At 52.2% G+C, this 25749-nt stretch overlaps 1 protein-coding gene across 1 annotated transcript in view; it reads right to left on the reverse strand.

The window, feature by feature from the left end:
- Positions 1-25749, reverse strand: part of TTBK1 (tau tubulin kinase 1) — a 42219-nt gene that overhangs the window by 2581 nt on the left and 13889 nt on the right. Inside the window, exons 10-12 of the mRNA XM_006882142.1 lie at positions 23586-23817; positions 23157-23335; positions 18908-19469 (exon numbers count right to left, since the gene is read on the reverse strand). Of these exons, the coding sequence (XP_006882204.1) occupies positions 18908-19469; positions 23157-23335; positions 23586-23817 (973 nt within the window). The remainder of the gene's footprint in view (positions 1-18907; positions 19470-23156; positions 23336-23585; positions 23818-25749) is intronic.

The raw sequence follows: 25749 nt of genomic DNA on the forward strand, positions 1-25749 counted from the left end.
AGGGGCCCTCTGAGGTCACCACCCTCCTGGGCCCAAGAGGGCTCAGCTGCCCCACCCACCAGCCAAGCAGGAGACCCAGGTCACAAGTACGCACCAGTCTATTAGCTTCATGGACCTGCTTTCCTCACTGCTGTTCCCAGACCCTATCCCTGACACCTATTGTTGTTGTTAGCTAGGACTCGTAGTGACCCTGTGAACGACAGATCAGAACCATGTTCTGTCCTGTGTCATCCTCCTTGATTCTGACATACTCGAGCTCATTGCCGCAATCATTGTGTAGTCCATCTGGTGAAGGGTCTCTTTCACCGACCCTCAACCTTGACAAGCATGATGTCTCTTCCCAAGGAATGGCCCCAAGTACCAATAGAACCAGTTACTACCAAGCAACTTTGCATCAGGACAAGCCCGTGTGTTCACGGTAGAGCTGCACTCCAAAGACTTTTCACTGCCTGATTTTTTTTTTTTTTTGGAAGCTGATCTCCCTTCTTCCATGATGCTTCTGAGCTTTTCGGTTTGAACTGCCAGCCATTCGATTAGCAGTCAAAAGCCTTAACCATTTACCTCACCCAGAGGCGAGTGCTCAGTGTCCTCCAATGAGTGACTGTGCCTGTCCTCCGGGTGCCCTGAGCTCCAGGCAACTGGATCCTGGAAACTGTTCTCTCTCTCTGTTCCCCCTCCATTCCCCACACCTCTCCTCACTGTGTGCATCCCAAACCTCAGCAGCGGACCCCTAACAGAAAGTGAGAATCAGAGGGCATCACTGATGCCATTTACTTCTACCCGCCCTGTTACAGATGAGGAAACTGAGGCCAGGGAAGGGCAGAAAAATGTCTGGGTCACTTCCTAAGATGGCTGGGCTGGGACACCCTGGTCAGCTGCTTGTCACCTCCTCACAGGGTCACTCCAGGCCTCTAGGAGTTATATCTTACAAGGGTAAAGTCAGGGTCATCTCTCCCTGAGGGTGCAGGCTGGACCTGCTAGAATTCCAACCTCTTTGCCTTCTGCCCACTCCTGTCCTTGTTGACCAGAAATTGTCTAGCCCTACACTCCTCCAGGAGGCAGGTCATGGTCAGCCTAGGAAGGGAAGATCTTTTGTTTGGATCAAGTTTCCTTTTTGAAGCTTTCTGTAAAAGAGTGTTAGGTGTTGGCCAGACCTGACCTTGATTTTCTAGACCTCAGGGATATCACGGCCACAGCAGTCGCTGTGTCTTCCTCACCACCCAGGTCCATCCTCAGCTCTACCCTCCTCAATCCACAACCAGCCCCAGACACCACAGCGTACTGGTCCCCATCAGGGCAGAGGTGGGTGTCCTTTTTGCTGGGGTGATGGCTTCTCTCTGCTGGTGTCCTGCACTTTGTTAGCCTTTTGGAACACACGATGCCTTTGTCTTTCAGAACTAGCAGAGGACAGCCCACCCACACCAGAAGCTCCCAAGTCACCCTGGCGCCTCCTTCACCTTCCTCCCCACCTAGGCTCTTCCAGTCTTGCCAGATAACACCGTGAACATCTGTATCTGCAAACCCAGCCCCCTGAGAACAGCCTAGTCCTGCCTGGTGGTTATCAGTGGTTGCCATCAGCCTGTTCTCCCCAGTCATGCACTGCAGGCTCCCAAGTGGCCGTAGACTTAAAATCCAAGACTTGAAATCTGGCCCCATCACTTTCTGCTCCACGTTTTCAGTGGTCCCCACAGCCTTCAGTTGCCATCATTATGTGCCAGTGAGTTGGAACTGACTCACAGCTGACCCTCTAGTGGGTTTCCAGAAGCTGTAAATCACATAAGAGGGGAGTGCCCATCTGTCTCCCACAGAGCAGCTGGTGGATTTGAATCAACTGCCTTTGGGTTGACACCGTAACTCCTTACCGACCATGTCACCAGAGCTCTGTACGGCCTTCAGAGACAGTACTAAATCCTTGGCTTGGCTTGTAAGCCCTGTACCACCACCCCCTCAACAGACAGCTCATGATCTGATTCCTTCCTTCAGATTCAGCCTCACTTCTTGCAGTCCTAGATGTAAGCACCAGCAGACACTCTGACACCACCGGAAGTTTCCTGAACCCATCACACACACATCCAGTCTTTTCCCAGGTAACCTCCCCAACCTCGGGTCCCACTCATCTCTTCTACTCTCATACAAACCCCTACTTTTCTTCCAGGAGCCAGCTCAAACAGCGCCTCTCCTGCAACATTTGGTGACTGTCCACCTCTCTGTCCACTGACAAGTAAGCTTCCTCACTTGTCCCTTTTGTCATGTTTCTCTTCAGCCTTCCATCAGAGCGCCTTCCTGCTATCCATGTATGACTACCCAGTTCTTCATCCACTGAAGGTAAAGTTCCTTAAGGGCAGAAACCATGTTTATTTTTTCCTCCATTCATCCTGCAAATGTGGGTTATCTCAGCCACCAGAATGGGACTAGATTTAAGGCCAAGACAAATACAGTCTCTTTGTATTTGTGAACAGCATAGTGAACTATCAGGCAAAGGACACGGAGGTAATGCTCTGTAAGCATAAATGAGGTCAGATAAGTAATGGAAGGAGCCATCATGGCACAGAGGATAAGTATTTGGTTACTAACCAAAAGATCGGTAATTTGAACCACCAGCTGCTTTCTGGGAAGTTTGCTGTAAAGAATTGTTGTTGTTAGGTGCTGTCAAGTCAACTATGCCTCATGGTGACCCTATGACCCCTGCCCTATCCTGTGCCATCCTCACCGTCTCTGATGTACTCGAGCCCATTGTTATAGTGTCAACTCATCATGTTGAGGGTCTTTCTCTCCTTCTTTGCCCTTCCTTTTGAGATCCTATGAAGCAATTCTACTCTTGTCTTACAGAGTTGCTGAGTCAGAATTGACTTGATGGCAAGGGATTTGGTTTTATGAGCCATGGGCCTGGCTTATAGAAGCTCCTTCTCACCCACTTCCTACTCAACCTAGCTTGGAGATTGCTGCCCTCCCGCCCCAACCCCTGGCAGCCTCCATCACTGAAAAGCCTGGAGGCTGCACCTATGGGAAGCAGGGATGGTGGGAAATGGGAACTCTGCTATCTAAGGTCTCCATGCAAACAGTCAATCCAAAGGCAAGCATGAGGGCAGTGATTTCTAACCTCTCCAGCTGCGACAATCTCCCTAAGCAACATCAGCCTGCCACCACGACTTTATGGGGGGTGGGCAGAGACAGAGAGTGATGCAGCATGGGTAGCACCAGACCCAGCAGGACCCCAGCATATGCTGTCTGTGTCAGGCAAGCCAACTTCTTTAGGCCTTTGTCCTCTCCTCCATCCAGGCTAAAAAGTCCCACAACGGTTTTCTTCTTTTCCAACATCATTCATTCATTCATAAACACTGAGCATTGACCCTGTGCCAGGCCCTGTGCTAGGGCATGTTGCCACATCCAGTTACAAAGTTAAGGCTAGAGAAAGCAGCTGGGCAGAGTGGGAGAGGGTACTGTGGTTCCTGGGTTAGGGAGCATCAGGGTAGGTGCTGGCACAGAGGTTCAAAGGCAGCAGACACAGAACTTTGATCATGACTCTTTCTCCGCCAGCTCACAACATAGCCATCCAAGAGCAGACACATCCCACGCTCCTGAGAAGCCCTTTGACATACATCCTCCCCTTTCCCCCTCGCCCCCACCAGGTCACCCGATGTCACCTCTGCCTATTTGCCTCAATTCCATCTCTAATGTTGTTTTTCTAGGCCTCCCTGTTGAAACCACCCTTGCCCATCTGGGATCTCTCTGAGGTCCCAGGACCCTCCAGTCACAATGCCACACTGAGTGAGTGATCATAGCTGGACTCTTCTCTCCTTCCATCTCAAGGCCCTTGCCTTCTTGGATTATCAGTGAGGGAGTACAAAGAGAAGAACTGATATCCAGTTGTCAGTCATAATATCAGTTTGGAAAATGGGCCTAGAGAGAGGCATTAATGTGGGGCCATGTCAATCAAGGTGGTCCCAGACCCCAAAACTCTCCCCACCACCTCACTGTCCTCCCATACCTTCCCATGCAGGGAAACCTGAGTCTCTTTAGTCTCTGGCAGGAAGAATCATGAATTTCATAGTGAGGACAGCTTTGTTCTAGGAATCACTGCCAAGCACCCTTCTACCCAGTGCTCGATTCTCTGTTTCAAGGACTCTCCACTCCAAACACATCTGGCTCTGTGTTGGAAGATGATCGGAAGTCCTGCCTTTTTTTGCTTCTCCTGGGTGGCTCAGCACAATAAATTACTTATCCGTTTGCCCATCTGATCTTGCGATCACACATTTGGCACACCTTTGCGTGCTTGATCCTATAGGCTTAAGGACACCATAAGAGAGGGACAGTAGTGACCCTGCCCATCCCAGTTGTAGGGGAAGTCACTGTGCTGGTGTCAGACGTGGGAAGTTTGTGGCCTGGGGAAGCTCCAACTGTCTTGCCCCCTCCACGGTAATGACTCTATGATTCCCACCTGTGGTTCTCAAGTCTGGCTGGCACAGAATGCTCGGTATAACATTTTAAAATTCCCTGGTGTTGCAGCTGCCGAGTAAGTGGTAGGTGTGGTACAGGTTGGATCACGGAGGGGCTGGGGTAGAAGGCAGTCTGTTCAAGCTCAGATCATCAGAGAGAAGGCAGACACCCACTCTCCCAGTCCCCACTGAGCCCATCAGCTCTAGCGTCCTGCACAAGTGTATGTGTGTTCTGAAAATAAGCAAAGTGGAAGGAGGCACAGGTGTCCCACTGATCCTCGTCTGCCACCAATAAAACCAGCTTCCCTCAGTCTAAGAGGCTGGGACAGAGCTTTCTGTGACACAGTGACCACAAAGGGCCTGTGGAACCACTGCTCCTTCCTGATCACTCATCAACCCAGACACTGGATGCTGCTCACTGCCCACAGTCCTGAGGTCAAAGGAAAAAGACCAGCCTGAAAAGAGGACACGTGGACAGTGTTGCCATGTCAGCTCCTTGTCCACCTTTCCCAGTGTCTTCATCTGCATATCTGGATCTCCCCCTTCCAAGCACCTTTGTCGATCCTCATTCCACACCCAGGGCAGTGCCTCTCACCCTGAGCATTCTGCCTTGGGCTGGTCATCTGGACCAGGTAGGCAGAAGGGGCACCATAAACTGGGCAGCCATCAGTAAAGAAACTCATACACTTGACTCCAGACTCCAGTGTCCCTCACCTCTTCCAGGACAAGGATGGTGTTGGGAGAAACTAAACACCGGGAGCTTTAAGAACTACAACCATTTTAAAAAAACAAACAAAAACCAAAAAGTTACAGCCATCGCTTCTCCTGCCTGCACTTGTGCCAGGCCCCAAGGGGGAAAGTGCCTTCCTCCTGTGGCAGCGGACCTTCAGGGATGAGGGCAGAGAGGGGAGCCAGGCCCTGTTTACCTGCAACTTAACCTCTGGCAGCTTCTGACTCAGAAGGACCTGACTAGCGGTCCCTCTGCCCTTATCTCCTACCTGCCTCTTCTTCCTAGCTCTGCTCTCTTCTTTTTTTCTTTCTCAGTCTCTGCAATTCTCTCAATATCCCACCCCCTTTCACTGCTGCATTTCTTCCCCCAACCCACATTATATCCCCGGCATGCCCACGCAGGCTATACATAATTTGCCATTCTCACTGTTCTACCACCACCTTACTGCCCCCAGCAGGATATGCATTGCCCAGGGACAAAGAGAGTAAGGGTGGACCAGGGCCACCTCAGACCCCTGATGTGGCAGAGTGGCAGGGAAGGCTCCTCAGTGCCCAGGCTCTCCACCCAGGCCACACAGTTGGCCTCAGAAACTGAAAGTACACAGGCAGCTCACAGCGGCCATCCCTCCATCACTGCAACACCATTATCATCAATTTGGAATCAAGATGACAGCCCAGCAGAGAAGAAGAGAAGTAGAGACCCCAGCATTCCAACACTATTGACTCCTTGTCCTGGGGGAAGCTGGAGACACTGAGGTCCCCAAACACCCCATTTCACATCAAAGAAGAGTCAGTAGGCTGAGGTTGCTAATGTCCAGCTAGCTCTAATGCACTTGGGTCTTCTCCCCCAACGCCTGCCTTAATTCTTCCCACTGGAGTGGGGGCATGGCTGGATCTATTGACCTTCAAAGCATCAGACTAGCCCCTGACCGATGCCCAACCCATGACTGCAAAGCTTGAGGGACAAAGGTAAGGGGAGATGGGTGAAAGAAAGCAGGCAGAGGCGCGGATTCCTGGAAGGCGTCTTTAATCAGGATTTGGTAGTACACAAGCTCTCCGGATTGTCTGCATTAACATACAGGGACTTAAAAAAGGCACAAGATCCCTCGCACAGCGACGCGTGGCTGCGGGGCGCCCCCCACCCCGGCTCGTGCGCGGCCTGTGCGCGTGGGTGCGTGTCCGTGTCCCACCCCCGTGGCGGCGCCGCGCGTGTGCGTGTCGGTTTCAAGTGTTGGATTTGTACAGTACTCGCAGTCTAGGGGCGGGGAGCTCAGTGCATGCTTTTCTATCTGGGCCCAGGTGGGCACCCCCGACGCCGCTATGTACACTAAGGAGGACGCACCCGGAGAGAAAGAGAGAGGGGAAAAAAGCGTCCCATCTTCGTGTGTGTGTGTGTGTGTGTGTGTGTGTGTGTGTGTGTGTGTGTGTGGTTTTGAGTTTTTCGTGCATGCTTACGCTGGCTGGGGTGAGGGTATAGTGCAAGCGTATAATACAGTATTATTGCAGTATAAAAAGGGGGTCAGGGGGAAGGATTTATGACGCGAAGGGGAGGTTCGGGAGTAGACAGGCTGTGATTCCGGACCCCGGGGGAGGGTCCTCTCGCTAACCTCCTTCCCACCCTCGTTCCCCCTCCACCTGCATTATTAGGAAGTTCTCCTAACACTGGAGGGGAGTAACCAGAACCTGGAAAGGGGGCTCTGCTTGGCCCTGGAGCTGAAGGTCCCCATCCCACCAGTCTGACTTTGGAGGGCAGAGTCAGCCCCTCCCCAAATACTCAATACTGTCAGTCCCAAGGGTCCTGAATCCCGCCCCCTCCCCCCAAGGAAGTCCCTCCTAGCGGGAAGAGGGGGTCGACGGAGCAAGTGCAAAGGAAGCAGATGTTGGTCCCTGAGTTTTATTTTCGGGGGTGGAGGGAAGAGCTGGAGGTGGGAGCATGTTTCGGGACCCCCAGGGCCCTCAGTGGTAGAGTAGGGTGGGGCAGGAGACGCTGACGCAAGGGTTTGGGGAAAAAGTGGGGTGTTGGGTGGCTCTGAGAGACCTAGGCTCAAAATATTTCCTCCCCGTCAACTCCGGGCTCTTTGGCATCCAATTTCAAGGCCAATTATTTGGGGCGTGGTGGTGGGGCAGCCCTGTGGGTGGCGAGGTAACAGGAATCAGGGGTGGGGCGACCAGGGCCCTTCAAGCCTTAAGAATTAACCAACACCCCCCCACATACACACAGTCCCCTAGTCCCTGCCCAGGGACTAGTCCCCTAGTCTGCAGCCCCGAGCCCAGGAAGCACTCTAAGGGGAGCCCCCATTCCAGTCACTGTCCCACCCCGGGGCCAGGGACCCAGCGGCCGGCCGCAAGTCAGCAGGCGGAGAGAAAAGCAAACAAAACGGGGTGCTAGGCAGCGGGGGCATTAACCCAACTCCAGCCCTGTAGCAGCAGGGGGCGCTAGGCGGCGGGGCGCGGACCCAAGTTCAGTCCTGTAGCAGCAGCAGGGGCCGCGGCGGGCAGGGGGCTCGGGGCCCTGGGCGGGGCTTCCGGGCGGGCCACACCCGGGTCGCGCAGCGTAGCAGCTTGTGTAACAGAACGGCACGTACATTCGTGGTGCGATGGCCGCGGGCAGGTGTGGGGGCGGGTCCCGGGGACAGAGTTTACAGTGGCGGATACTGGGGTCCTGTTACAGTTAGAAACTCGAGAAAGGTGTCCGGAAAGGCGGTCTTTGTGCTCTCCTGGGCTGAGGATTGCTAGTGTTCTGTCCGGAGAGTGGCTGAAGTTTGCACACAGCTTCAAATTGGCGGGTGGGGAGGGGGGGTGTGGAGAGGTTAGTGAATGGCAAGGTGAACCCCACTCCCATAGCCTCTACATGTAGAGGGAGGGTAAGTGGTGGGGCCCATGGCGGAGCCGGGTGCAAGGAGAGATCCGGGAAGGTTCTCATCATCCTTGGAGTTTCATTTCCCCTCTTTCCCCACCCCTTCTGAACTCTTGCGGGGTGGGGCGGCTCAGGTTTCGGGGAACCCTGTGCTGGGACGCTCACAGAGGAACCGCAGAGATATTTGAGGGGCGTGGCCCTCAGGCTGGGGAGCCTCTCCCTTAGGGAGAAGGATGCTTTAAGATTCTCAGAGACAGACTATTAGCCCCAGGAGGCATGCCTGTCTCTAGTGGGAGTAATGTAAATTTGAGGAAATGCCCTACAAATTAAGGACAGAGAATTTTCTTCCACATTGGGGTGGGCTGATTCCTGTCCCTTTAGTTGGGAATGTCCCAACTGTAAGTGGTGTTGGGAGTTGGATAGAGTGAGAAGTGGCGTTCAGGCCCTTTTTTAGAGTCTATGCTTTCATCCCCAGGAACCAGATCAACTCAAGGACAGCAGAGAAGACACTATTCCTTGTGCTTCTAGAGCCAAGGGGACCCGACCCTTCGATCGGAGCCACAACCCCACCCAAGTATGGTCTACCCTTACAGACACTTTAAACATCATCCTTCTGTCTCCTCTCCTCACTGCAACTTTTCCTGGGATTTGAGGAGCCTGCCCCCCTTGGCTTGGGGAAGCAAGGGTTAATGTGCCAGGCAAGGCTCAGAAGTGCCATTGGGTAGGGTTATGCTCATCTTCCCCAAAACTGAGGATACAAAGGGGGATTGTTAGGTTGGGATATTAGTTGAGATGAGAATGTTGAGCGGTTATTGCTGTGACCCAAGCTGCCTTGAGTACATATGGGATATATATATATAGTAATTACTGAGAATAGAGCATTTTTTTTTTCTTAATCATCAAGGGTCCTCAAAACACACTGTCCTACCAAGAAAACACTGTACGTCAATACCCTGGGCCACACTCCCGTTCATGCGCACACACCACAGGCTCACCTATGCATACACACACCACACCACACCACACACCCCCCACACCCCACACGGTCTCACTGGCCCTGAACTGCCTCCTCTTCGAAGCTCATTGGGTCTGAGTTCCGAGGGCTGTTTCATCCAGAAAAGAAAGATGGTGTGGGGAGTCCTTGGGCTCACAGAGATTGCAGACTCATCGCTAAGGGGGTCATTTCTTCCTGGAAGTGTATTTGGAAATTCATGCATTATGGGGGAGATTATTAGTTTTTGTTGTCTTTAAGTAAAAATTTGGAGATTTCACATAAAAATTGGAAAGTAATTGTAACAGATGGTTGAGCTGAGGACAACAGATTACCACAATCCTCAAATCTACAGTGTTGTTCCCTCCACTGCTTGGCCTGTTGGTATACACAGGCCCAGTGCTCAGTGATGCCAATAAACGGTCCTGACTGGGCACCTAAACCCCAGGACTTTTTGAAAATGCCAGGCTTTTTGAAAATTTGCTTTCTTACTGTAATTCTGGCCCCCTGGTCCCTAGAGCTGCTGGGGATGAGGAGTTGAGACATGGGGGGGGGGTCTCTGAAGAGACAGAGCCCAGCCATCTCAGCCAAGCACAGCACTCTGGAGTGACCCCACCTGGACATCATCACCAAGGTGGGGATGAGAAAGACAGAAAATGCAATTCACAGACAACCCCCCCTCCTTCATAGAAGATTCAGGAGGGGCCAAGTGGGAAGTACAATAAATAAAAACCTCAAAAGCTTTTCTAAATCCTGTCCAACAAGATTTCAGTTAATCAGCACTGGCATGTATTTTATGTGTTGTTAGAAATGAAATTTTCTGATATGTTAAGTGCAGAAATCTACCTCAGAGGCTACAAAGAGGATTCAATGAGTTAATTCTGTAAAGTGCTTAGATCATTGCCTGACACGTAATAAGTCTATGTGCCAGCAACTGTTAAATAAACCACGAAAAAATGAAATCATCAAAAGCCACCAGGCAGGGTGCAACTATAAAGAACAGAAACATCATTTTCAAAGTGTAACAAGTAAATGCTCTTTTTAAAGCTGACACCCCGGAGAGGCTGTACGCTTCCCTCAAGCAGAGAATCATTATTTTTTAAACATTCTGGCCTTCTCTTTGGCAAACTCCTCTGAAAAAAGCCTGGCAACACTACAGGGTCACAACTTCCCTACTAAGTCCAAGACCCAGATACTGGCTCTCAAACCACTCAGAACTTGGTCCAACAAAATACTTGTCTCTTTAGTTGTTTCTGAAAATGAAAGTCACCCTCAAAAAATAAAATTATGTGATTGACTCCTATTAATGCAAAGCATTATGGCTTACAAAACATTCTTCTACCACAGAGGATATGCAAAAGAAGGTTCCCCAAGGGATAAGGTGTTTTGAATCATGGCCTGTAAGCTCAGTTACTCTCCCATGGGTACTGGTTCCTCTCTCTTTCTCTCTCTCTCTCTCTGTGTTAAATCCAGTCACCTTTCTGAATGCCTAGTAAGATTTCACATTTCCATACCTATAGATAGTAATACGCATGTAATGCTATAACGAAGCTGAAGCGAGTGCCGTAATCTTTGACAAGTCACAAGGCACTTTGGGATTTTAGAGTACAGGATTGTGGTCACTGAGTCAGAGCTGTGGAGCTGTCTTAGGTAAGGAAGGGGGGAAGAAAAGGAAGGGACGTGGGAAGGGGTGGGAGATAATGGAGTGCTTGGCTTCATCTAAGCCCAGACAGCAGGAGTCCTGCTGCCACTGCAGTTTACTCAGGGAGTGGCTGGTGGTGAGCAGAGTCTCCTTAACTCCCCTAACTGGGGAGGATGGAAGGAGGGGCAGAAGGTGAGGGGGACAGTGCCTGAAGGAAGGGGCTGGGATTTCTGTTAATCCCCAGCCCCTCACCTTTGTGCTTTTTTATTTCAAATGTCCTTTCTCCAAGGGTCTATCATGACCTTCTGCCGAGGCAGGGTACAGTCGTCACAGCCTAAAGGGTGGTGGAGGCTTGGACTTAGGGAGCAGCCAGGACTGGAATGGGGAGCACCAGGACCCAATCTGACTTTCACTGCCAGATGGGGAGGCACTGTTAGCCCACAGATCCTCAAGAAATCAGACTCTGGAAAAAGGAGACTGCTGGGAGCAGCAGTAGCTCATGTGAATTAGATCATATGACCAGCCCACAATGCTGGTCACCTGCGGTCACCTGCGGTTACCTGTGAGGAAGTTCAGCTCCTGGGAGCTGCCCACCAATTATGGCTGCCCCAAGCTTGTGCAGAGGCCTTGAGGCTTCTACCCTAAACTGGGGAGGTGGGGGGCCCTGGAGCTAGGAGGAAGTAAATTATCAGAGGAAAAAGGGAGTAGAGAGAAAAGCTGAAACTCTCAAGAACTACACAAACATCTTTCTGGTTCTTCCCTCTCTCTCTTGTGTGTCTCTGTCTCTCTCACACATGCATGCATGCGTAAACACACACACACACTCACTCACTCACTCACTCACTCACTCTCTAATAGCACTGTGTAACTTCAGGGATGCCATTCACATTGGGTCTATATAAATGGCACATCCTGAAACTGCTAAGTGCACAGCCTAGGCATCCATTCACGGTGGCCCTGATACTTGCACAAATGCTCATGCATTTTCAAGACAGGCACACAGATGTATGTGCATACACACAAGCTCTCACTCAAGCAGTGACACAATCTCACTGTTCCGCACAATTCTGAAAATCTGCAAAGGCTAAGAATTGGGCAGAAAAGGTATGAGCAATCTGGCACAATCACCCCCTTCACCCATCTTGAGAACCCCCATCAGACCTGCTGCTCTGTGCCTTAATCAACACGACCCCAGGGGCCGACTGGCTTCGCTGAACACCCCCAGGGAGGAGTGACTGACTGAGAGGGGCAGTGGCCGGCTGGTGCTGCCTGGGAATTGTCCTGAGACACCTGTGTAACAGCTGAGCTCAGAGGTCTGGCCTCATCCTTGGCAAGCACACTCTCTGTCACTGCTTCGAGAATGGCTCTAGTTGCCAACTTGTGTTGAGGGGCAGACCATGGCCTCTGCTCCCCACCTCAGCTCCTGAAGAGCTAGGGAGAGGAATCAGCCCCATCAGTGGACAACAGCACCTATCCTTACAGTGGCCTAAACCACAGAGATAAAATGGGCCCTGCTGCCAGTCTCCTGGGGTGAGAAACAGGAGACAGGACTCTACTCTCTGTTGCTATTCGTGATATAGGCCCCTTTGGTCACGGAGCTGCACACCCACCATCTCTGAGCCTGGAAACACTCCTGACTCAAGGGGGCATCACAGAACCTCCCCCCCCAAATGTGGTTGGCAGGGCCCCCTCACATACACTAAGCCACACACTCTGCCACATACCTCAGACTGATTAGACAGATAGAAACACCCCCTTGGGGCCTGGACCAGGCAGGCCTCAATCACACCAAGAGATCACAGATTAAACAGAACAAACCCTATGTCAGACTATCACCAGGCCAGACACGCTTCATCTCCCCCACACCTTGGTTTCCACCAGACTCTGGATCCACCCATGGCTCCAGCTGAATGCCGCTGTCCTGTCCACCAGCTGCACCAATGCCCCACCCCTCCTCGCACCATTTGGCTGGCACTGAGCAAAGAGAGGCTGGGGGAGGGGGAGGGAAGGAGACTCTGGTGGGGACGAGCATTACAGTACTGTGGGCCCACGTTATGGAGGGATGTATTGCATGATGGGGCGGGCTGGGGTGTGTGAGTGAGTGTGATTATTGCGTCCTGGGAAGGAACCATGGTCTCTGCTCCCCACCCCCCCCACCTGCCCCCTCCAGGAGGGGGGGGGCCCAGCCTAGGTCTTGTGGGTGAACCTGGCCCACACCTGTTGCAGCTGGGACCGCGAGATGCGGAGCACCGAGGGCACGAGTCTGTGGTTGCCAGCGGCGAGGGGTGCATGGCGCCGGTGGGGCGCCCGCACGGGGCTGCTCTCGGCCGAGCGGCTGCGCTGAATGAGGGAACCAGAAGAGCCCGAGGAGCCGCTGCCGCCAGGGTGAGGGTAATGCTCGGTCTCCAGCGTGGAGGAGGAGAACACGGAGGACGCCAGTCGTCGCAGGGGGCTGTACCGCGGGAGGGAGTGCCCCGAGAGTCTGTCCTCCTCCAACTGAAAGAGACCAAGAGAGTGGAGGGAAAAGAGGCGTCAGGCACAGACTCGACAGCTCCATCTCGGGGGCCACCCACCGCTCACAGCCCCCGCGGTGCCGGCATCCCTGGCAGGCGGGCAAGGTTGACCAGGGACAGGGTGCAGGGGGGTGCAGACCACGGTGGTCCTGCCTCAGAACCTAGGCTCAAGCCTCCAGTGCCCTTCCCCCCTCCTTACTGGTACTCTGCCACAGTCTCTCTGCAGAGACCCCGGTCACTCACCTCCTCCAGGAAGCCTTCTGGGCTTGCATTTGGTTCTACCTCTACAGATGGGCTGGGGAACCCATGGGGAACCCACCCACCCCCAGAACTGTGTTTTTGCCGGAAGGCTGGCAGATGTGCGTGACCTCTCTCCCTGAGACACCAGCTCCTCTCATCAGATTTAGAGGCACAGAGCCTCAAGCTTGAACTGTGGAGAGGGAATCCCAACTCCAGCACTTGCTGCCTGAGTGACTTTGAACAGGTTACTTAACCTCTCTGTGCCTCAGTGCAGGAGAAAGATGTGACAGTCTGGTCCGGTGAAGATTACAGCCTTGGGGACCCAATGGGGCAGTTCTCCCCTGTGGCTATGAGTTATAATGACTTGATGGTGATGGATTTGGGTTTTTCTGGTTTATGTCTCAGCTTCTTTTTTTTTTTTTCTTTTCCAGCTTCTTTATATCTTACATGGATGGACTCATAGTACCCACCTTTTAGGATTGTTGTGAGGATTGATGTTACAATATGCAGCGTGCCTGCCATGGAGTGATTACTATACACGTGTTGTTAGGTGCAATAGAGCCAATCTCAACCCCCCATATGACAGGGTGGAACTGTCCCATAGGGTTTTGTAGTCTGTAATCTTTACAGGAGCAGATCCTGGACCTTTCTTCTGTGAAGCAGCTGGTGGGTTCAAATCATTGGCCCTTCACTTAGCAGCCAAATGTGTAACGCTTGCACCATGAGGGCTCCTTTGCACATGACTCAAAAAAATCCCACAAAACCCTCATTGCCATCAAGTCAGAGCCAACTCATATCTGAACCTCCAGCAGGTTTTCAAGGCTATAAATTGCACAGGAGGAGACTGCCAGTCGTTCTCCCTGGGAACCACTGGTAGACTGGAACCTTTGGAAAAGCATGAGCTTTGGGTTATCAGCATAGCTCCCTATGGATTAAGTCGGCAGAGCTCCTGTGATAACTGCTTAGTTATCCTTCCAATCTATCTTCAGTGTAAGGAAAGGGATAAAAGAATGGTACAGGAGGGGCACACGGAAATAATTTCTCCAGTCTTTCTCCCAGTCTCTCAAAGGCTGAGTCAGGAGGCTGCCCATGGAAGGGGTTTGGCCCAGGTGCCCTGCCCCCCTGTCAAGAAGAAGCCTCGTGCTCTCAGGGGCAAAAGGGAAGTGGAACCGAATGTCCCAGCTTGTGAAGGTAGGATGGTGACTTAACTGTCAACAGAACTTTCCCATCCTGGCCCTCAGCTCCTCCAGGGACCAAGGACCATTTACATGGGTTTGTGGGCAGTGAGAACTGGCTAGTTCAGCAGCTGGGGGGTAGGGGATGGAGGCAGCTTGCTTAGTTAGCTATACCATCCCTTTGCTGACATCAGACGTGGGCACAAGGGATCTGACTTGGACCATCCAGGAGAGTGGGCAGAGAGAACATTCGAATAGGACTGTCTCTACTGCTACTCGCTTTCTCTTTCAGCTTCTTATTGGCTAAGGTAAGAACATGCAGTCACCCCAGGTCCTTCTGAGCTGATTCCATCTGAGTTAAGGCCAGGTAATCAAGGCCCACCCAGAGATCCTGAGTGACAAGGCCCCCACAGACCCTCTCAGCACATGTGGTTAATGTCTCAGCCAAATGTTTGAGTAGCTGCTAAGGGGGATTTCCCCAGGCTGCCATTCCATCCTGGGATGCCTCTGCTCTTCAGCTCAGGCATTCTCCCACCCTTCAGCCCAGGCACCACTGTGACCACCTACTTGTCCTCTACATCCCACTGAAATATCACCACTGTGACACTTCAGGCAATCGCCCTCCCCACCTCCGGGCAAGTCCCCTGTTCTCAGAGCATATGATAACAAAGTTGGCTGTTATTTCCCTGTGGCCCAGACTGAGAAGCATTGTTCATCTTTGTCCTCCAGCCCCTAGCACACTGCCCAACACGTGGCAGGGAATGCTTTGCTAGCTGCAAATGACCGCCTGTTCGTGTACTCAGGGTATGCTGACCTGTTGTTATCAGCCAGAGACAACCAGCAAAGAATGGTAAACACCTTTCCCCCAAATCACACAGCCTGCACCCAGCTTTACCTCTGCCCTAGCTTTCTCAGGCTCTTCTCATTTTTGCCTTAAATGCCCTTGAGAATAAAGTGAGGGGTGTGTGTGTGTGTAAAGAAAAAGAAAATTAAAGTGTTGCATGCACATCAGAGAATGTCAGATGTCACAGCTTTCAGCTTTGCCTGGCTCCACATTATCCTGTTCCCTGAGAGTGTAAGGGGACAGAATTGTGCTCATTTTTCTAAAAAGTTGCTGTTATGGGGAAATACCCTGAACAGGCATTTAGGACCAACATGGAGATTGCCTCCAGAAAGGGAACTGGGGGCTTGGGAGAGTCCCCACAAAATATCCCTGCTTGCCCCAGCCATACAACCTGGTCAACCCAGGGTTAGGAATGAGGAGCGTTCCCCACGGCAGAATGCACATCATTCAGACTGGATACAAGACCCTCTACAGGCCAGCTCAGAGTAAAAGAAAACAAATATGCCATACCATTTCTCCCTTCCCTCTGCCCTCGACCAAGGGAAGCTGGCTTCATCCTGGTGTCTTGAAATACGTGGCAAAGTACTCTTTGTTGACACAAAGGCACACACACACACACACACACACACACACACACACACACACAGAGCCTTGTACAAATCACCTGCTCTCTCTGACCTGCTTCACTCTGCTAAGCCTACAGGCCTCAGACTGCAGTGCAGAGATCTGACCCTGAAGCCAGATGCCTGGATTCAAGTCCTGGCCAGTAATACTGGCCTAGAGACATTGCTTCTCTGAGTCATAGTTTTCTTACATTTCAAATGGGAATTGTCCATTCATAATGCTGTTGTGAGGAATATACAAAATATGTCAAGTGCTCAAAGCAGTGCCAGGCACGTAAGTCTCACAAAGTACTAGTTCTTATCACTATCGTCATAATGATCACAGCATTGCTTCTCATCTCTCAGATCTTAGGATTCTGTGCTTCTCCACACACTTGTGGACCACTGCAGCCTCCACACGAATGCCCTGACAGCTGTGTCCACAGATGGGCACACATGTAGACACAGCTGCACACCAGAGTACACGCTTAAGCTAAGTCCACACAGAAATGCACATACAATTGGAAAATGTTAACCCAACTACCCTTCCATATACTTCAGGGAAAGTAGGGCCCACAGTCCCCTAGCTCTGCAGATACACACAGCTCACCTATTTCCGAGACACTGAAATTAGATACAATAGGCCTATTCCCCCAGATTGCTCTCCTCTCCCTCATCGTAATAGCAGCCTCCAAGTTACAGCCAGGAATTTGAGAGTGAAAAAAACATCAGAGGGCTCAGTTCCCTCATGCTGAGACCCAGGGATGGGGCAGTGACTGGCCACAGTCACCACAAGGGATGAGCAGGCCAAGTCTAGAACCCAGGCCGCCTGACTTTAACTCTGGGCTTTCTCTCCTGCCCTCACCACTACCATCTGTCTCTCTTGTTAGAGTCTGAGTGCCTGAGGGCACAACTTAATGTGCATATGATCTCTGGTGCTTGGACATGGTGTACAGCAGATGCTCACGAAGTAGTGATGGCTAAGGGGAGTTTGGGGTGGTGGTGGCGGGGGAATCCCAAACAGAGCTTGCTCCTTCTCCCGCTTACCCAGTGCTGGCCCTGATGGGAGAACACCTAGGTCAGCAACTCTGTCATGCTATACCACTCCAGCTCAGGTCAGTTAGCACCTCTCTGAGTACAGGCCTCATGGTCCCCACTTTTTTGAGCTGCCAAGGCCAGGATGCACATTCCTTAGCATCATAACCCAGGGGTCTTCTCTTTCAGGCAGCATGCACGGGGCCGAAAGCCACCCCTTCCTGGAGCTTCCCCTCTCTAAAACACCCATCAGCTCCCAGGCAGACCTCCCCTGGCCCTGCCCTGTGGGCCACTTGGGTACACCCACCTCCCAGTATGGACAATTTAGTAGAGCTCAGCACAACCTCCACTGTCCCTTCCACCCCAGCATCACTTCCTTTGCTCTGCTAGCCTTGGTGTGAGAAGATTACAAGCCCCGTGCAGCACACAAGGTGAGAGTTAGCACCACTTCCTGGGTCAGGGGTTGACCTCTGCCCACACAGAGAAGCCGGCTCAGGCCAGAGGCTGCCTGCCTCTCTGAACACCCTTGTCCTTTCTTGCCAGGAGAAAAGATCCACAAAATGAGATGTTTCTGAGCTACCCTGTGGCCCCACCCTGTCCTATCAGTCTTGTTCCTCAGTTTTCCCAGATGAGAAGGTGCCATGCAACCGGCTAGCCCCTCAGGATCCCAACATCACCCTGTGCTTAGTCTAGAATCCTTCCTGGCTGCCCCATTCTCCCCATGCTTGTGTTCCCCATGAAGCCTGCCCTGCTGACATTACCCCTGTTACTATCCAACGCTCGTCCACAACGTCAGCCTCCTCCCCCCTCCAGTCTTCTCCCAAGACTCTGGGAACCTCCATGCCCTGGTACTGGTCCTCCTTCTCAGCCTCCTTCAAAGGGCTCTTTTCTCTCTCAATCCCTTTCCTTCTGCGTGTCTCTTGGATTCTTCTTTACCCTATATGGTCCTCGTAGGTGACATTCAAGTGATTTCCAAGACTCCCAAACCTGTATCTCCTGCTAAGATGTCCCAGAACCTCAGACGCTTCCACATGAATATCCCACAGGCACCTCAAGGTCATTGTGTCCACATCAGAATTCATCCTCCCTTCAAAATGCTCAGTCATGGCACCACCGTGCACCAGAGCCCCTCCTCCACTCCCACAAATGAACTCAGCCTACCCTGCCCCACTTCCACAGCCACCACCCTGGTCCAGCCAACCAGGACACTTCCCTGCCCACTGGTGTTGTTATTTCTAGTTTGTGCTCCTCCAACCCATCTCCACACAGTAGCTCAAGTGCTATCATTAAAAAATGCACATGGGGCAAGCTCTGGTGGCCTAATGGCAAGAAGCTGCACTGCAATCCCAGAGGTGCGCCATTCGAATCCACCAGATGCTCTGCTGGAGAAGGAGGGACAATCTCCTCCTGTACCAATCAGATCTGATTTGATGGTACACACCAAAAAATTAATTTTAAAAAATGCACATGGTTATTACATCACATACCCCTGTCTAACGCACACTGGGCCTGCAGAGCAAACTCCACCTCCTGAGCTTAGCCCCCTGGCCCTCCATGATGGGGCTGTGACCCAGCTTTTCAGCCACAATGCAGTGACTGCCGCCTGCAGGCCTCAGCTCATGCTGTCGCTTTCCTGCTCTGCTGGTCTCCCTTTGTCACCTGGCAATTACTAACCTCAAGACTCAACCTTGAACATTTCCGCAGCCTGGCCTGGCCCTCAAGCATGGCTTCAGACTCTTCAATTAGACCTGCTCTACTCTGATCATAACCTGAAATTGCTGGATGACATGTGGCCTACATAACAGAACCTGGCGGGGGTGGGAGGGTGCAAACCCAGGCTTACCTGTCTCTGTGGGCCCGTGGGATCCGATTCTCTCCGTCGAGGACGAGGTCCCGAGTACAGGGGCGAGTGGGAAGGGCTGCCGGGCGTGGGGGGCTGTGATGTCTCTGACCGGCCATCAGCCTGGCTCAGCTGGGGTGGCAGGGGCTGGGGCAACGCATGCCGTGGGTCCTCCTCGGCCAGTGTCTGCATGCCACGTCCCCGGGGCCGGACAACTGACTCGGCCCCTGGTCGCCGCCGCTCCTCACCCTCCTCAGGCAATGGCCGTAGCTCCTCAGGCTCCTCGTCTGTTGTGCCCGAGGTGCTAGGCTCAGCCCCTGGGGGGAAGTCCTTGAGCTCCGTCTCCTTGTCAATGATGACCCACTCCTTGCTGTCGAAGTCCTCCTCTTCAGCCAGTGGCACCGAGCGGAAGGCGTTGCTCAGGGCCTCCTGCTCCACGGAGGCTGACACATCCATGCGGCCGCTGGCCTGTCGGTCAGCATGGCCTGTGTCCACTGACAACATCTGGGCTGGCTGTGAGGAGCAGGCCTGGCGTGAGGGTGAGCCAGGCAGATCCATCCGTGACCTACAAAGCCAGTGCACATGGGGTCATTGCCCAGCATCTGCAGACCCCCAAGGACCCCAAGAAGGTGGCCAGGTACAGTGACACTTGGAGCTTCCTGACCACAGCACTATCATCCCCAAACACGCTGGCCAGGCCCAGTCACCTCCTAGGTTGAGTTGTACCCTTTACAGCTTCATTCTCTCAAGGCTTTTTTGCTCATTCATTCATTCAACAAACGTGTGACTGCTTACCACATTCCAGGAATGTAAACATGCAGAAAATTAAATAAAAGCTGGTCCCTGTGCCCAAGGGACACTCCCAGGAATCTAATCTCCTCAAAGCCAACTTTAACTTGCCCATCAGACTTTGCTCCAGGCCTGTCAGTGGCTCTCTCCTGCCGCACCCAGGGCAAACACATCATCTTGAGTTTTCAAGTGGTGCTTCCAATCCTTCTGCCACCACCCTCCAAGCCATCGTAGCTGGTTTCACCGTCTGCAAGCTTGGTCTTCTAAGTCCCCAGCTTAATAAACTCCAGTCACTCCTTGCCCCATGGACAAAGTCTGGATTCCTTAGTCCCAAATCCAAGGCACTTAGTGGCCTAACACCCAGTTACCCCATTCCCTTATTCATTCTCTTAAGGAGCTCTAGTGGAACAGTGATTACGCACCTAGCTTCTAACTGAAAGGTCAACAGTTCAAATCCATCAAATATGCTGTGAGAGGAAAGACTGGGTGATGTGGTCCTGTAAAGATGACAGCCTAGGAAACCTCATGGGACAGTTCTTCTCTGTCAAGCAGAGCTGCTACAAGCAGACAGCACACAACAGCTAGCCAGGCCCATCTCAGAGTCACACTCTGTTGCCCAGTTGGCTGCACACTCAACCTCTACACATGTGCTGCCTTCGCCAATGCCTTTCCTTCCATCCTTTGCTGACATTCCAGGAATGTCAGACCAGCTCAGATGTCACCTCCTGTAGGGAACTCCTATTCTGCATGGATGAGTGAGATTGCCCTCCTCAGTACTTGGTGCCCCCCCATCATGGAGCTGTGTGGCCTCCCCAGGGGAGCTGAGATGCCTTGATACCTTCTCTGTTAAGATCTTCCACTATGTTGTGAATTTCACATTATTTGCCAAGATTCTCAAGCAGAGAGAAGCGTAGGAGGCTTTCTTCTCCCAGATGCCACAATGTCCTCACTGAACACCACAGGGGTTTAACTTACCTGGAGTCTGTACCAACTCCTCACACACAAGCATGGAGCTGGGAAGTCAGAGGCTCTTCACTCCAGCTGGAGGGGTGAGGTCAGAACCACCTGAGGGACTTTCTCAGAAGACTTACACTTAGGTCTCCACAGGACCTAAATCTGACTCTACACATGACTTGTACCGATTTCATAGTAAGGCTTAAAAAAATTAAGAAAGGCACCTTTGAGAGAAGATGTCCGGAGCCTGACACCTATACTTTCTTTCCTGAGAGCAGTTTGTTTTGATGGATGCAGAGGGCGGCAAAAGCAGTGGGAGGCCTTGAAGGATGTGTTGTGTGTAGGCTGGGCCTGGGAGAGCTAAACTCTCACCCACTTTATCATTTCTCCTGCTTCCAAGTGCTCCAAAGCACCCTCACTCTTTTTGCACTGCCTATGAGGTCCTGGGGGAACCCTGGTGGCAAAGTGGATGAAACACGTGGCTGTCCGTAGCAGTTTGAACCTGCCACCAGCTCCTCAGGAGAGAGATAAGGCAGTCTTCTAGAAAGATTCACAGCTTTGGAAATTCCTATTCTACTTGTAAACTCAGTCCTCCTCTGCCTTAGAGGGTCATAATGCATTGGAATTAATGCTTAGCTGCCAACTAAAAGGTTAGAGGTTCTAATCTACCTACAGGCTACTTGGAAGAAAGGACTGGCAAATCTATTTCCAAAAATCAGCCATTGAAAACTCTATGGAACACAGTTGTACTCTGACACACACGGGGTTGACTCAATGGCAGATGTTTTGCCTTGTTTGGTTTCTGAAAAATCTCTCCTTGGTCCTATTAGTTTCCAACCTCCTTGAACTAATAGCTCACTTGAGACAAAACAAATGAGCTTATTATTCCCTAAAAGTGAGCAGTTCTTAGGATGTTCTTAGGTCCAAGGCATTTCCTGCCTCTCCTCTCTCTTCTCCAATATTCCCTACAAACTAACAACCCGTCTTCATTTCTGAGTCCAAACCCCTAGAGCTAAGGGACTCGGGAGGTGATGAAAGGTGGATGAAATATGGCCTTCAGCCTCTGAGTGTGTCAAACTGTTCTTGTGAGGGTGTGAAAAGACCCTGAGCTCCCTGAGGACAGGGCCTGGTGTAGGGGTTCTGTCTCAGGCAGCTGTCACCCTATCCCAGAGGTGAGGTACCATCCGGGGCTGAATCCAAAGCAGGGCATCAGCTGAGGGGTTCAAGGGGAGACATATCAAAATCAAACCCAGGTCAATCTAACTCTCTTCCTCCTCTTCTGGACAAACTGGGCCAGCAGCACAATCCCTTGGGCCTCAGTTTCTTCTCCTAAAGGGCTTGGTTGTCACTTTCTGCTAATTGAACTTTCTAAGATGCTTCTTATGCTGGCCATCACCTGATCTGTTAGGGTTCTGTTAGCCTCTTTTTGCTTCTTTCCCTTTCTTGCCACCTGGCCTGGTCCCTCTTGTGTCTCTGAACCTCAGTTTCTTCATCTGTAAACTGGTAACACCCCCCCATAACTCATTATAGAGGGATTGTGGTTGGTGGGTTGTAGTGGTGTGGGTTTGTTGTTTGTTTATTTTTTTTAAATAAAAGGTTGGAAAATGGGGGGGGGGGTAGAAAAACCAAACTCAAACCAAATCCACTGCCAATCACAACTCAGAGTGATCTTACAAGACACAGTAGAGATGTCCTAGGAACCTTATGGGAGGATTCTACCTCATCTTTCTCCAGTGGAATAAACTGCTCAGTTCAAACTACCCACTTCTTGTTAGCAGCCCAACACTCAAGCTATTTACTACCAGCAAGACTCCTTATGATATACCAGAAAGGTATGAGAAAGGACCTCAGGGCTGGGTCACACTCGGCTTTCCTAAAGTGACAAAAGCTCAGCCCTTATGTGATATAAAGCCCCACCTAGAGGCCAAGGGAAGGTACATTATCCATCAGGGCCAAGGTGGAATCTGACGTTGGTCCTGTTCAGCTACCCGCAACCATGGTCAACTAGCCACCCTTCTAACCTTCCTCCAGACAGTCACCCTGGTCACTGATGGAAAGATTCACCTTGGCTCTAAATTCTCCAACACTCTTTCCCTCCAAATGGGACCCTTAAACCTTGGTTTGTTTTGTCCTTCTGCCGAGCAGCGCTCTGAACAACTCTCCCAGGTTTACTCACCCAAAAGGGAGCCTAGCTCAGCTGCTCTAGAGGCATCCGGAATCACTGCCTCTTGGAAAAGGGGTTCTTGAAGCACAAGCAACCCCAATTCACCTCCGCATTCTAACCTGGGCTGGAGGACCTAGCAGGTCCCCACTGCAGCCTGGACTCTCTCACCCAATCACGCCCTACAACCTCTCTGGACCCCTATCCTCTCTCTCAGGCTTTGTCATTTGTCCCAACCAAGTTTGGCCCCAAGACCAAATGTAACACTTCTCGCCCCGCCCCCATCTGACCTGCCCTCCAGGCCAGCCGTGTGAGGGCTGAGGGAACCAAGCCGCTGGGCAGACCCACCTCCTCTCATGGAGCTCCACCCGCCCATCCGCCGTCGACAGCCTCTCCGACTCGGGGCTGTTGACCCGCCGGTAGCGCAGGGAACGGACTGGGGTTGTCGGAGAGTCTGGGGGCGCACGCACTGGGGAGCTGGGGACCCCCACACCTCGACTCTGCTCCTCTTCCACCACACAGGGGGTCTGCAGGAGAGGGGAGTACTGCAGTGAGTGGAGGCTGGCGAGGAGGGTCAAGGCGTTTTCTTCAGGGTGAAGGAGACAAAGGGAGGCAGGAGGATGATGATCCTAGAAGGCGCAAGGCCAAGGAGGTAGAAGGGACCAGCAGACAGAGGCCAGGCAAGCGGGTACACAGAGGGAGGGTGGGATCTCAAAAGTGCAGTGGGGCCAAGGGCTGGGGCGGGGGAGCCACACCCCTCTCCCTGGCTGCTGTTACTTTGCCAATGTTGATGCGGAGCTTGTTCCGGTTGACATCTGTCTCCTCCCAGACCTCAGCCTCAGGGCCCCCGGGATGGGGGGTAAGGTGGGGGCCTGGGCCCAGTCCCTCTGGGGGCCGGCCAGGCAGGATTGGGGGTGCATTTTCCTGGTCGCTCAGGTGCTCGCCCTGCAGCACGTCCTCCGTGTTCTCCCGGAGCAGGTCTCCCGGCACCGGTGTCACATTGACCACCCTGGAGAGGCCAGGAGGGAGAAGACAAGATTGGCAGGGGGTCCTCTTCTTCTCAAGGCCCCCCCGCCCCAGGACAGGCATTGGAAATGCCCTGTCACTCATTATAGGAGACCCAGAGGGGGCTGAGCAAGGACAGGGGCATCCCTGAGCCCATCACCACCCCAGCTCACAAAGCCCTGAGACCAACCCAGCCCTGACTGTCAGGAGCCAAGGGGAGATGTTTGCTTCCGAGCGGCCACCCCCCATCCCCCAGTCCTATTGACACAGGACATCCTGCCCATTGACAATTTTCTACTGCAGTTGACGCCTGACGTACACAGTAGATCCAGAAATGACCCTGAAGAGAAGCACTCTGCAGTTTCCGGGGCTGTATCTTCACAGAATTGGGCATCAAAAACATGCTGTGCAGCCCAAGCAAAATGGATTGCACATATGATGGAATATCACTGTTGTGGAGTACTGTCGAGTCAGTGTCAACTCACAGCCCCCCCCTCCCGTGGGGTACAACAGAATGGCCCCACTGGGTTTTCCGGGCCGTAATCTTCACAGGACTCACGAGGTCTCTCTCTCATGGAGCCTGTGAGTGGGTCTGAACTCTTGTTGTTGTTGTTAGGTGCGGTCAAGTTGAGTACGACTCATAGTGATGCCATGAACAGCCATTCTGACCCCTGCCCCATCCTGTGTGCTGTCCTCATCATCACTGAGACACTAGGGCCCATTGCTGCAGTCACAGTGTCAGTATGTCTTGTTGGGGGTCTTCCTCTCCTTCGCTGACCCTCCATCTTTCCAAGTATGATGTGCCTTTCCAAGGGACAGCCTCGCCTAGCTCTGGGTCCAAAGTATGAAAGATAAACCTTGGTCATCTTTTATTTACCGGCCAAGTGCTTACCCACCGCACCACCACAGCTCCTAACAGAATATTACTAGAAAAACCAACCCCAGTGCCAAGCAGTTGATTCTGACACAGCTACACTACAGGGCAGAGGGAAGCGGCCCCACAGGGCTGCAGTCCTAACAGAAGAGACTGCCTCATCTTTCTCCCACAGAGCAGCTGGTGAGTTCAAACTGCTGACCTTTAAGTTAGCAGTCACATGCCGAATCACTGCACCTCCAGGGCTCTATGCTGCACACCATCATTGCTGTTGTGTGACGTCAAGTCAGAATCAATCCTCAGCGGACCCTTCAGCAGCTTTTCACAGGCAGTCAATCTCAAGGAGGGAAATTGCCTTTCTCCTGAAGAGCGGCTGGTGGATTCGAACCCTGCGCATTTGTGTTGACAGTGCAATTCCTTACCACTAAGCCACCAGAGCTCCCTCATTGCACACCAGAATGGACATAACTAATGTTACTAAATTACATAATAAAAATGTTGAAACGGCAAGTATTTTGTCATATTTCTTTTGCCATCAAAAGAAAAGTTTGAAAACCTAGAAAACATATGTGCTGGGACATCCTGCTGGGTCTCTTTCCTTCCTTAATGTGTTCCCTGGAGGTCCAGGTACCTCTCTTCAGGCTTACTCTCGGGGCTCAGGGGGACCCTCTTTGCACTCTGCCCCACCTTGGGCCACCTCTCTCTTTGGCAGACACAGAAGTGACCCAGACATTTCAAATACCTGGATTCAACTGAATGCACTTTGTGGCAGGGGCTGTGGCTTTTCTGTGCCCCGTGTGCTTGACATATGGCAGGAGAGCAAGATGTGCTCTCTAAGTGAATGACTACAAACGATGAGAAACAGAAAAACTGTGGGGCACGGGCAATTTTCTCAGGATTCCCTGCTCCCCAGGAGACCTGCTGTTACGTGTCATGGAACTGATTCATAGCTGCCTCTCCAGAGGGTTTTCAGAGGCTCTAAATCACACAAGAGGAAATTGCCTAGCTTTCCTCATGGAGCAACTGGTGGATTCAAACTCCTACCTTGAAAGGCAGCACAAC

The sequence above is a fragment of the Elephantulus edwardii genome, unplaced genomic scaffold, assembly GCF_000299155.1.
Source record: "Elephantulus edwardii isolate Elephantulus edwardi_28Jun2011 unplaced genomic scaffold, EleEdw1.0 scaffold00017, whole genome shotgun sequence".
NCBI lineage: Eukaryota > Metazoa > Chordata > Mammalia > Macroscelidea > Macroscelididae > Elephantulus > Elephantulus edwardii.